Here is a 13,068-nt window from a genome sequence, read left to right on the forward strand (position 1 = left end):
AAGGAAAAGGGGGGGAATGGAAGGGAGGAATGAGCGCGGAGAGAGGCAAAAGTTTAGAGCAGCACAGCACGGCTGAGTGGGTTTGAATGCTGAGCGATGCTTTGTCATCACGTGCTGACATGCAGCATCACACACATTTCAGAGCTCTTTATCAAACCCCCCCTCCCCTCCCCTCTGAACAGCACAAACACACGATGGGTGCGGCTGTCACTGTGCTTTACTGCATGGCTGTCTGTTTAATTCAATGGCCTTTGAAGCATTTCTTGTTATGTCATGGTAATATGCTAAAGGCCCGCGGTGAGGCTGAAGATGAATTTTCCCGACATTAGACAGCTCTCCTTTGTAATCTTTGTATTTAAATCAGTCACTTTCAAACATGATCAATGCCCCTTTTCTGAAGACACCATATTCACCAGACCACCTGGCTATTTACGCTCAGCTCCACTTTACTCTGTTACTTACTTTTAGAGTGTACAATTAAAGAGTTAAAAATGTGTAATTCCGCCGCAAAAATTGAGTGGCATAAAGAAGAGGTGAGGGCTGGAGAACGGGGAGGAAATTGCAGCTGAGATCTTGTGAGTACACGCTGTGATTGTGGCATGGTGTGTGGCCAATGACTTGTGTGTGTGTGTGTCTGCTTGCCGATGAAGGAAGCAGTGTGAGCGAGCTTTGTTCACATCAAACACACCCGTAGGGCCCGCTGTAATGCCCGGGATTTGGACGAACGTCTGTGCGTAAAAGCGCGTATCTCGTTACCAAATATCAATCTGAGGAAGCCGTTCTCCTCTCAGTCAGCGCGTCTCTGTTTTAAGTCTGACATTGAGCCGGTGAATCAGTGTGCGTGTAGCCTACATGCTTCACAGGGGAACCTTCTCCTGATGCCCGCCACCCCCCCTTTCCTTGAAGTCGCCCGGGTTACGTCGCGCTAATTCGCCATGCAGTGTAGCGGAAGGGATCATCCATCAAGAGTCAATAGTTAACGTCCGCTTTGTCCAGTCGCCATCCATCATCAGCGCGTGCGTGCATGTGCGCATAGTGTACGTGTGTGTGTAGGGGGGAGGGTGTGTTCTTTATAGGGCTACCTTCGACCCCGCGAGCCCCTGACCCTGCCTCGTCTGACACGTCTCCTCCTCTATCCCCTTTCTTCCGTCCGAACAGCGGGGGGGCGAAAGGCTCTAACCCTTAGAGCCCTGAGTCTAAGGGAAACGCCGTCGACCTGCGCCAATGCCACCTTTGATTTTAATCTTCTAAAAATATTCTGTGTGTGTGTAGTTCTCGTGGGTTGGGGTGTTTTTCCTCTGACGCGGGCCCCGTTAAATGGGTAGCCCGCCGGTGGAAGCCAGAAGCTGTATCCCATTACCACCGCTTTTATTTTTATGACACTGCTCCGTGGCGCGCGAGAGGCTGAGGAGTGAACTTGGACTTACTGTTTCTCTCTCTCCTCCACATATACAAAGTGTGGTGCACACTTCGGTGTGCCAGTTGACCGTTTCTTCCTGACGACCGGCTCGGTCAACAGACTGGCCGGTCTAATAGCGTCGGCTACATTAGAGTAATTCATTACAGGTGTACAGGACACTGTGAACACCTGTATGTCAAGAAGCGAAACACGTCATACGATCAAAATATTTTATCGCAGGTTTGTGAAGAGATGCTGCTCCAGACGGGCGCGGTCAGTGTGGCTGATCTCAGGTGCGCGCGTGGATGAGAGGCGTCTGCGCCGGCAGATCTGAAATGCACATGCTGTCTGTCTACAGGGGCGTGGTCAGCGGTGAGGAGCTGTAATCTGCTGGCCTCCGGGGCGTGTCTGTATAAGAAGGGGCGTGCGCGTCCCCACTCAAGTACCTTTACTTTGCGAGCAATTCACTTAAAGCGCAGCAGCATTTAAACTTCACTGGCCCATAGATGAGACGAGCGCTCTGACAGTCCCTAAATCATCCCAGGAAGACGGCAGAAACTACTGGAAAGGCAACCAATCCGACAGTCCACACTCTCAGACAGTTCATCTGATCCGCAAACTACCTGCAGAAGAACATGGAGGGCACACATCCAAATTTCTCCGGCACTTGGGAGATGACGAGCTCAGAAAACTTCGAGGAATTATTGAAAGCGCTGCGTAAGTGATGATTTAAAAACAAATCATTTTCCTTTGCGCCAATGGGTTTTTATGGTTGTTTATTTGTGTGCGTAATGGCAGGCATCAGATGCGCCAGCGCAAACTAACGATTTACTCAGCACATTGTAGGTCAATTCTTGCTCTGCGTCGGTGCACCACGGATTAGTCTGTATCGCGTGGGTAGGGGGTCTTTGTCATTCTGCAGAACCCCAAACTCAATGCTTGGCCCCAAGCCAGCCTCACCCCTTTTTTCTCTCATCTCCCCTTTTGGCCTTCCCTTCTCACACAATAGAGACAAACGGCAGCACATCTGTCTCGGTCACAGCCTCAGATTGTGTGTGTGTGTGTTTTCAAGGGGACCGTTATGACACAATACAGTGCGGGACATCCACATCATTATCTGAAGTGACAGTCTGAGGCTAAAGGATAAACACCTGCCGCTGAGACCCACAACGTATTTGTCTGAGTTTGCGGCACATCACCGGCACAGCTGGAGTCGGGACAGGCGTCAGTGAGTGCACGCGTGCACGTGCGCCTGCGCGGTGCTACAGCGGTCTGTCGTTAGTAGCCAATTCCCATTAGATGACTTGCCAGTGCGCACCTGGAATTCGTATCATCAAGTTGAGCACCAAACAAAGCAAGCTTTTATCTCATTCTCCCTCTCGGGCGCGCACGCGTAAACGTACACACTTAGTCTACTGCACGGATACTTAATTTAGCTGTCAAACGGTACTATTGTCCCGAATAGAGACACTTTATCCCGGGGCTACTGGCTATGCAATCTTTGCATCTTTATGCATTTAGGGAAGAGATTACAGAGGAGTTAGGGGGAGGACATAGTTTCATTATGCAAAGGCTGAGAGGTTACACCCGTATTCAATCTCAACACGAATACAGGTTAAACTACTTTAAGTGACAACTCTAGTGCTTGAGCCAAAACTCTCTGTGGCACGTACGCCGCTGCATGTGCTCCTATAATGTCTCCTGCACTGAGGACTAGCCATCGATCCCACAGTCCACTGAAGGCAAAGCACAGCTGGACACAGCCTGTCAGCACTCCCTACCCTCATCCTTCCATTCGTCCCCTCTTCCTTTCCTCACTCCTGCTCTCCTCCCTCTTCCCTCATCTTGTCCCAGAGGCTTCCTCTGCCCTGTGCTCTTTGACCTCCGACACTGATCATCGTCCAGCTGTGGTCAGGTCCGGGCGAATCGAGGCATTTTGGTCACAGGTTTGCAAAAGTCCGCTGCGGTAATTTGCAACCATTAACAAGAGGGAGCTTATTAGAGCAGCTTCTGCAGCTCTCTGTGGACCCCAAATGGTCCACAGAGAGCACTTCAGCTCTGTGTCTGAGTCAGCGCACTGATGGCCGCCCATTTCAGTGCCAGTTTTACCACTGATTATCATGGATTGAGAGCTTCTACACGAAGTGGAATTAACAAAAGAGTGAAAATGGGGCGTGTTAAGACTAAATCCATGAGTTACTTAAAATTACTTAAATAATTCATGTTTGCATTCACATTTCTGCATGCAGTTATAGAATAAGTGATTCTATTCTTCGCTAAATAAAAAGATTCAATGCCACAATGAAAAATAAACATGCCTTATATGCAGTGCAGTATGAATTACAACATTTCCCTTTGAAACATTATATATACATTATACAACTCAAGACCTTCAACCAGTCCTAATAGTTGCCATTTTCCTGCATACTGATGCAGAGCACGCACAAAGCAGGCTGCATGATATCTGTCAGCAAGACAATGACAGTGCACATATGCACGGTGCTATGTGTGTGCAGCACATACAGACCATGCAACAGGGTATAGGCTCAACTCCTGACGCATGCTGAATGACTGGGCATTTCCTTGTGTATATATTTACACTTGGTGACAGGTGGGAATGTGTGCGAGGTGAGAAGTGTGAAACCCGACTCGACGGTGGTTACACACTGGGCAACGTACACACACTTCCCCTCACACTTGGACAGAGATCTTCACACACCACACATAGACCACTGCCCCCTGTCCGATTCCCCTCCTTCTCCCTCATCTTCCCTCTCTCCACACCAGCCTGCCCCTCTTGCTGCTCGCCTCCCAGGCCGTGTCCCCTTCCCTCTTTCAGATAACGTGTGGTGGCGATGATTAGTCTGAAGTTGGGTAACTTAGCACCCTGCTTCTGTTCTCAGAGGTGTCTATTCCGTAACTCTCTTCATCTTCTAGGAATACAGGTGATTAATGTGGAACACGCATGTGTTGTTAAGATGCAAGTGTCAAACTTATTCAGATGGATTATGGGCACATTCATTTTCTGCAGTTATGAGAAGGTAAAAAGAGGAAAATAATACAGATTGGAGTGCAGAAAGTACCTTATTCGAGTTCATCCGAATGAGTCTGAGTGTATTTTTACAAGCGTGCAACGATGATTAAGGCTGGGGAAAATCCAGATGCGATAGACAGACAGATTGTTGTCATTTTAAGGAAGTTTCACTATTGGTCAGAGCTGTGCAATGCAAGCCTGGTCCCTTTACTCCAAGGAACTCATTCACAAAGGACACAAAAAGGATCCGCATACAATGAACAAAGTTTACAACTTTCCTTATGGCTGTAATCAAACTGTAAGGGAAGCAATATTTGTTCATGAATCTCTTATCACCCACACTCTTATGTATTTTTAAACGTCTGTTTTTCTCTTCTTCTTTTTTTTTCAGATGTGAACCCAATTTACCGCAAGATTGCAGTGAAAGCAGCCGCCAACCCACAGGTAGCGATTGTACACGAAGGAGATAATCTGACGATTAAAACCTCAACCACAGTCCGCACCACCAACATCACCTTCGTCGTTGGGGAGGAGTTCAGAGAGACCACGGTGGACGGACGTGACTGCATGGTACGGAACACGTTGACATCGATAAATTAACAAATGTTCTGCTTTCTTGACTCAGTCACACACAGAGAGAACAAATGGGTGCATGGGAAGGGAACTGTCCAGATTACCTCAATCTGTTTGATTTGGCTTTTCATTATGTTTGGACTCATAGTATAGCTTTACCCCTCCCTTGGTCTCTGAAGGCCCATCCAGCTGAACTTCACTCCTCTGCACTCTTTACAACCTCTTTAATCTCACAGTGTTCCCTCCATTCCCCCTTCTCGCCCTTTCTTGTCCTCCGTCCCTCCCTAATTCTCCCCGTTACTCTCCCCGTTTTCCCATAGATGGCCTCTGTTTGGCCGTCTCCAAAGCAAACACATGTAACCAGCCAGTGCTTCACTATTCTAACGATGAGAGCATCAAGTTATCACCTCTCAGTGATCACCCTGCTCCAGCGTTCCTGTTCTCTCCCTCCAATAGACACTCCCTCTTGATACCCTTTCTCTGTGAGACAAACTGTACTCATCTGTGCATCAATTCATCTCTGCATCCGACCATTAAAACTGTGCGTCTCATGGTTTTTCTCCTCAGAGTTTACCACGCTGGGAGACAGACAGCAAGATCAGCTGTGAGCAGCGTCTGCTAAAGGGAGAGGGACCCAAGACAACCTGGACCCGAGAGATCACCAGTGACGGCAGGCTGATCCTGGTAAAATACAGTTCAGATTTAAACCGACACAGGTCATGCTTTACTGTAGATTAGGGTCTACAAAATATACTGTAATGATGCTGTACATGCTGGGTGTCAAACCTGATTCTACTTATCAAGACAAGAGCTATTAATCAGCTTCTTTTTGGAAGTGGATATAGAGGAAATAAATCTAGTTTCCGTGGAGCCTCTTATTCGTCTTTGTTGCCATGGAGATAGCTTAATTATCATCACATGACCAAAACGAGGATCACATTATAATAAATAACAACTTTTATCAACTAAGCGATCTGCACCGGAAGGAAACCTTGAGTTAAGATTTATTTGGGAAACTAAAAATATTATTTCCTTTCTAGCTGTGGGAGCAGTGTTGACTATGATAATTACCTAAACTGAGATGTTTAGGAGAGACGTAGATTTGTTTATAACATACAGCAGTTAGTTTGATGGGACACAAAACCCGATGGACTAAATGGACTAAATTTACAAACAGCATCCCAAGTGGCTTAATGAATGCATCCTGCAGATATAAACTTATTTTAAACAGTTTGCTAGTTGGTGAGGACATAACTCTAATCATACTCTGCATCTCATATTCCATGAGCACCTGGTAGCTTAAAATATTTGCATGCAAAATTATTATCAGATGCACATGCATCTTATACTGGCTCTTTTCTGCTGGTAACCACTACTAAGAGATGCATCTGTGTCACATTTGTAAAACTAAATAACACTGTAATTTGAAGGCTAATGAATGGCTAATCTAATTATTCTCACAGCAGAGGATGAAAGAGCCCCTAGAGTCAAAGCGAGAGCGAAAGCAGCATCTGATTAAAAATCAAGCAGCACAGGGCAAAAGTAAATATAACTTTAGTACATTTTAAAGCTAAGGCTGATGAACAGCCTTCCTTGCTGCCTTTTGTTCTGCGGCTGATAGACACAGACACGCCGTGTTCTGTTAATTATAACACGTCTATCCAGACACGTTTAGAGGGAGACTCCGCCCAGCATGCAGTACAGGTTCATTAAAACAAACTTTCTAATATACTTCAAATATTTGACGCAGGTGTACCGGTAAACCAGTTTAGCTGGAGGCAACACACAGACACAGACACCCTCCAGTCCCTGGAGTAAACCGTTTTACACTGAGCAAATAGAACAAACATTTCTAGGTTTACATTTATGACTTCAGAGAAGTTTTTATGTCCTGAAACCAACAGTACAAGTGTGATCTTTGCTGAGCAGACCGTTTATTTCTTCTCTTTTCAGCGTTTGTTCAGAACAGTTTGGCACAGTGAGATGAGGTTCATCTGTTACCATGGAACAATATTGACCTATAAACCACTATGCCAGTGTTGTTGCTCTTGCATTAAACACCCTGCTGTCCTCTCCTTCCTTTTCAGACCTTCACAGCGGATGATGTGATTTGCACCAGAATCTACGAAAGACGATGAAAAACAGCTCGCTTCTTGTCCCTCCAGCCCTTCTCCCCCTGCATCACCACTTGCATCTGTGCCCCACTTTGTCATTGCTGGGTGATAGCAGTCTATAGTTTTATTCCATTATCCACATTAGCTTCACTATGTAATAAGTGTCGCAGCTGAATCTAGCATGTCACATACAGTATGTACACTATAGTCTTAGCTCCCGTGTTACTCATCCGTCGCTCCAGCCCCCACCAAGTGTGTCCGACTGGAGCTTGACCCGCTAAGTGATAGCTCATGTATTTGGCATTGTTTGTATGTTTGTGAGTTGAGTGTTTCCACGGTAGCAGACGAGATGTGAGACTATATTTTTAGACGTGTGAACCAGTCTATGAACTCTTCCAGTTTCGGGTCAGTTTTGATGTGTCCCTCTGTGCTCTCCGTATCTATAGCCCTGTCCCACACCCTTTTCTAACCTGTGGCTACATTTTATATTTACTACTACACTAGAGTCAGTTTTTAAATTGTGTTTCTTTTATATGAAATGTGATTACAGGAAACAGTGCTTTCTATGAGAAAAACAATAAACCACAACATCAGCTTGACATCGACTCCATCGGATCATTGTGTCATTGTGTTATTAGGAGCACAAAAGCATTTAGCAGCGCACATGTTTTATGGTTTGTGAGTGTAGCTGCAGAATGCGTGCACGTTGGATGGCTCCATCTTATTTTAGGCTTTCTGTCAGCTGTCTGCAACTAGAATAACTCGTCTGTCCCCTCCCTTTCAGTGTCTCCTGCTCCCTTCTCAGTTTTTCTGCCTTCCCATCCCTCCCTCCTTTCGCTTTCTGTCAGTCATCTCTGCGCCACATGCCCTCGTTATTCCTCTCTCACTATGATTCAAAACACCCATTTATTGTGGATCTGCCCATCTAGCAGTTGGCACAGAAGCTGGTTCGTTTTGTGACGCACACACAGAGCCAGCTTCAGGAATGCAAGTATAACACACTCTCTTATTTCCACTTTCAAAGCCAAACGGTTAAACGTGGTTCATATTTTTTACGGTACTTAAAGGCTGCTTGACTTAGTGGGTCATCTTTTTGCAAGAGTAAGATGAGAAGATTGATACCACCCTCAAATCTGTGTGGTAGCTTTGAAGCTTAGCCTATAATAAAGTCTGAAAACAGCTGACACAGCCCAAGAGTAACAAATTGGCCTCCAGTATCAGCAATTTCCCTGACATCTTATTCATTCACTAATTAACAGGTTAGAGCTGGTTTATTTGTTTAATCCATAAAAAAAAGTGTAAAGAATTACCAGTCACTGTTTTAAGAAGGGTGATAGGTTGGACTATTTCCTCGTCTGGACAAATATTTTGCTGTAGTCCTGTTCCAGACCAAGAAACAATTAAATGCATTATCTCCAAAGATAATAGTGATTTGTAGGTTTATATTTTTTCCATATATATATATTATATATATTTGGATATATATAAATATATAATATTCCAAAAATAAGACAAATGAAATTCGCATTTTGCTCAATTTGCACCTCTGAGTCAAATCACACCATAGTTGGAACTATGCCGGAACGTTCACCTTGCGCAAAAATGTAACCACACATGACGGGAACGCAGACCAGCAACAACTCTGCGTGATGCAAAAACATTTCACAGGCTGTCTCTCAGCGGAAGGACAGGGACAGAAAACGTAACCCGTGTCTGCTTCAGTCGGTTCAATGGTGGCGCACGGCATCTCCTACGACATGTTCTATCTTTATTGCTTGCAGCTAAAGTAACATTTATAAGAGCCAACTCCAACATTAGCTCAGTTCCAGAAAGCATAGCTTGAAGTGCAGAAAGAAACTCAACACTGACAAAGACATTGCTGACTAGTTTTAGCGATGCAATTACACAGCTGTGATAAAAACCCCCAAACTGATGGAGAGATTAAATAGGGACCCCCTACCTACTATATGTGTTCTATATTAAACCCAGCCTACTGCTATTTATAAATGCACATTATTATTATCATTTTCCATTCCATTATTACGCTAGTCAAATAATACACAGGTACAAATATTCATTTTTCTTTTTCCCAAATATGTGCAAGAGGTGGCTGTGCAACTACCAGAAACACAACATACCTGACATAACATAGCTACATTATTTAAACATAGCTAGAGAATTGACAGTTCCAGATGTTCTTTGAACATAGCTACATGTAGTAGGGACAGCGTCATTTTGGTCTCGGTAGTTGGCTGATGGGAGTGAGCTGCACTGTTAGCTTCTGTTAATATTTCTTCTGGGGACTGATGAAATATTAGCAGACCAATTGTGGGGAACCTGACAGGAACAGCGTGTAATATGCGGCCCCATGCTGTTGAGACAGCTCCTGTGTCGCTGACTGAAAGATAAAACATATTCCACCTCCATTTATCCCTTTACTGAAATATATCAGAAATGCTGAATTTGCTGCCTTTGTCCAAAGCCAGGCTAGCCGTTTCCTCTTCTGATTATGCTAAGCTAAGTGTCCACTGGAACTACAGAGGACAGTCCAGACACAAGACTTGTATTGATCATCCTCATCTTGGCAGGGGGGGCTAAAAGGCATCTCCTCTAAAATATCACCCTATTCCATTAAACATTTCTAGATTTATTTATGGGCATTAATGGACCATCAGTTGTTATGGTGACCGTATATGTAGGACAAACAGAGGTCCGCGTCTGACCTTTCTGGGTCAAACCACTTGACCAGTCATCAGATGATCTGAGTGCAAGTCAGTGGGCGTGTCTCCAGTGGCAGGAAATGCTGGTAAAATTACAGGGTGCAGCCAATTGACAACAGATGTGTTGAACAACGAGCGGGCTATTAAGGTACCTGGAGATGGGAAAGGGGCCGGAGAAAAAGACGAATGACACAGAGTGAGCACACACACGTCCATACAATTACACAACAAGTAAAAACTAGATATGGACGGATTCCTCGGAGAGAAACTTTGCGATGACAAAACCTTTTTTTTAAAGAAGTACCTCTTATTTTTTCCCCTCTTCTTACCCTGCAGCTGTGTATAGTTACAGTGCGACCCCAATAAAGTCCCCTTCTCTGCCTTCTGCCCTAATAAAAGGGGGCAAATAACTACCCCTCCCTCTCTGTTTATTACCCCTTGGGGCAGTAAAAGGCAGCTGTCTGGCCCCCTTCAAACCGCACAGCTTGCACTGGACCCCTGTAAAAAACACACACACACACACACACACACACACACACACACACACACACACAAGCCAAACTGAAAACACACATTCTGGGAACTGTTCACACATACCATCAAACACTCACACTGTACATGCAGATCATAAAACACTCGTGTGTGTGTGTGTGTGTGTGTGTTCGTCCAAAAGGCAAATCGACAAACTGCCTGACGCACTGTGAAAACGTCCCCGAGACGTAACACCATAAGGAGGTCTGAAAAAACAGCAACAAACTGAGCGCACTGATGCTGCAGACATCCTGAGTGCAGGCTGTTGACTCTGCAGAAAACGTACCAAGGAACAGAAACTAACGACACATGGGTCCCATCCACTCCCCTTTAAGGCAGGAAAACAGAAACAGGCATAAAGCAGAAAAAAGGTAAAGCACCATGCATATCAAACAGACCGAGAAACACCTGCATGATGAATATTAGGTGGAAATTTGACACCATCAGCAGGTATCCATGGACAGCCAGTAGAGAGCTGGATGGAAGGCAAACACCGTGGCTATTGACCTATGTGCGAAAGCAGATTAGTTCAGTTGCCCCGGGGCCACAGCTGACTGGTGCAGTTTGATCGATGAGTTACGTGCAGGGAGGAGTGGAGAGTGCTTACCTCTCCACATACTTGAGTGTGTGTCACAAAGACAAGACAGGTGACTTTTGATTTGTGGCCTAGGCAGTAATTGACAAAAAGGGTCAAGTGTATTTTGGGTCGGATAGCAAAGAAGAAGGGGGCCTCATCAAAAAATTCCCTGCGGGTGACGGAGCTTTGAGAGCATTTTTTTTTTTTGCTCATAGTCATAGAAAGAGAACACACATGACAGCGCGACGACAGGTGTGTGTCATTAAACACCTTCACATACTGTACTGCCTCTGCTCAGGATATTGATTTACGCCGACACACACCTGCAAGCCTGCACGCACTGATATCTAAGAGTCACAGAGAAAAAATGCACCAATCTCCTGTGGCAAACGCAATTAGACCACCCAGGAACCTCTGAGGCCTCTTGTAAAACACTGGTCAAGAATAGTGCACATGACGGCATGCCACACACACACACACACACACACACACACACACACACACACACACACACACACACACACACACACACACACACACACACACACACACACACACACACACACACACACCACGCTGATCTTTACAGTTTACAGGAGAAAGTGGGGAAAAGGAGTCACCGAAACCACGTTGGCTGTGACGCCATGAAAAACCACAATTTCATAAACACCAGCATATTAAAAATTAGGTCTCAAATTTGGCTGCAAACAATCTTAAATTTTCCACCAGATTCAGAAAGTTACAAATTCACGGGAAACACATGAGATGGCGTGGAAGGCATGCAGCAAAGGTCATGGGAAGAAGCCTGGAAATCAAGAGTATAAGCCTGGCACCTGGGCCCAGTGACACACACACACACACACACACACACACACACACACTCAAACCAACAACCTTCACAGTCTGCCCACTTCAACATCTGAGCAGAGAATCGTTCCACTGGGGAAAATAAAATCAAAGAGGAGTGCAACTGAGAGACGCGGAGGCATTGAGTCAGAAACTAAAAGAGGAGCGAGGTAAGGCCGAATGCCTCTTTTTTTCTAATATAAAAGATGATTGACTCACTTATACACAGAGGGGTCAAAAGTTTTGTTGATGTGTTTTGCTCAGACATCCAGGGATCAACCATCAGCTCAGAGGGGGAATCTCCCAACTAAGATCACTGGTCTGGCATGGGCCTCCTCTCTCTTCCCCTCCAATGAAAGACAATGGTCTTACAGTATTCTGGAGGAATATCTCTACAAAGACTTCATTCAGTCTTCGTAGAGATAAAGAATGTAACAACAAATCTGGTTACATACTCTTAATGTTGACCTCTGGCCAGAACATGAACCACTGTGTCTGAAGAAAAAAAAGGAGAGGAACAACGCGTGGGTGAAATTTATAAGAGCAGTGACATTATTATGATAGTCACCGAAAACTCACTGGGCACGCTCTTTGCTTTGGGATTCATGTTTCTACCAGTACTGGAGTGGGCTGCACAGGATCAGAAGAAATAAAGCAGCTCAGAGGCATGATGCTCGCTCCACCGTGCTCTACAGTTACAAAGACATCTTGATGTTAGTATGCAGGGTCCTTCATGGGGCATCTCTTTAATTCACATTTTCCCAACATTGCTGAAACTTGCCGTGAACAGTGATCTTTTGTTCTGGAGAGCAGCAGCATCATGCTTACTCATTTATTTCTGTATGGCAGACTCATGAATGGAGGTTACCAAGTTCAAATGATTCATTTAAGTCTTTAACTGTAACTCTGGGCTTCTTCTTTTATTTCCCACTAAGGTTTTGGCGTCACCTCAACCAGGCACCAGCTTCAATTAACCTCAGAACTAAAAACCCCCCTTAGTGTGGACTGATCAGACTCCTAATTCTTTGAGGCTCCGTACCCTTTGTAAAACAAGTGGCAAGTGTTCTGAGATTTTTTTTTTCCTTTGCATGGCATGATTTATATCAGCAGATGCGTATTGTGAATAATGTGTTTTCTGTAAGTCAGCTCAGCTCTCACACTTCAATCTGCAGTTTTACTGTCTCCTGACTCCACTTATCTTTTACTGATAAAATTAGCTCAGGGATTCTTGACTATTTCTTTCAGCCTAAATTCAATTTTTAAAATTTAAATAG

At 44.9% G+C, this 13,068-nt stretch overlaps 1 protein-coding gene across 1 annotated transcript; it reads left to right on the forward strand.

Moving 5' to 3' along the window:
• Positions 1-1,846: 1,846 nt before the first annotated feature.
• On the forward strand, positions 1,847-7,719 carry crabp2a (cellular retinoic acid binding protein 2, a). The gene is made up of 4 exons (XM_047599937.1): positions 1,847-2,116; positions 4,825-5,003; positions 5,574-5,690; positions 7,094-7,719. The coding sequence occupies exons 1-4, from the start codon at positions 2,035-2,037 to the stop codon at positions 7,142-7,144; spliced, it is 429 nt and encodes a 142-aa protein (XP_047455893.1). The 5' UTR covers positions 1,847-2,034; the 3' UTR covers positions 7,145-7,719.
• The last annotated feature ends 5,349 nt before the right edge of the window (positions 7,720-13,068 follow it).

This window comes from Mugil cephalus, chromosome 11 (genome assembly GCF_022458985.1).
Source record: "Mugil cephalus isolate CIBA_MC_2020 chromosome 11, CIBA_Mcephalus_1.1, whole genome shotgun sequence".
Lineage (NCBI taxonomy): Eukaryota > Metazoa > Chordata > Actinopteri > Mugiliformes > Mugilidae > Mugil > Mugil cephalus.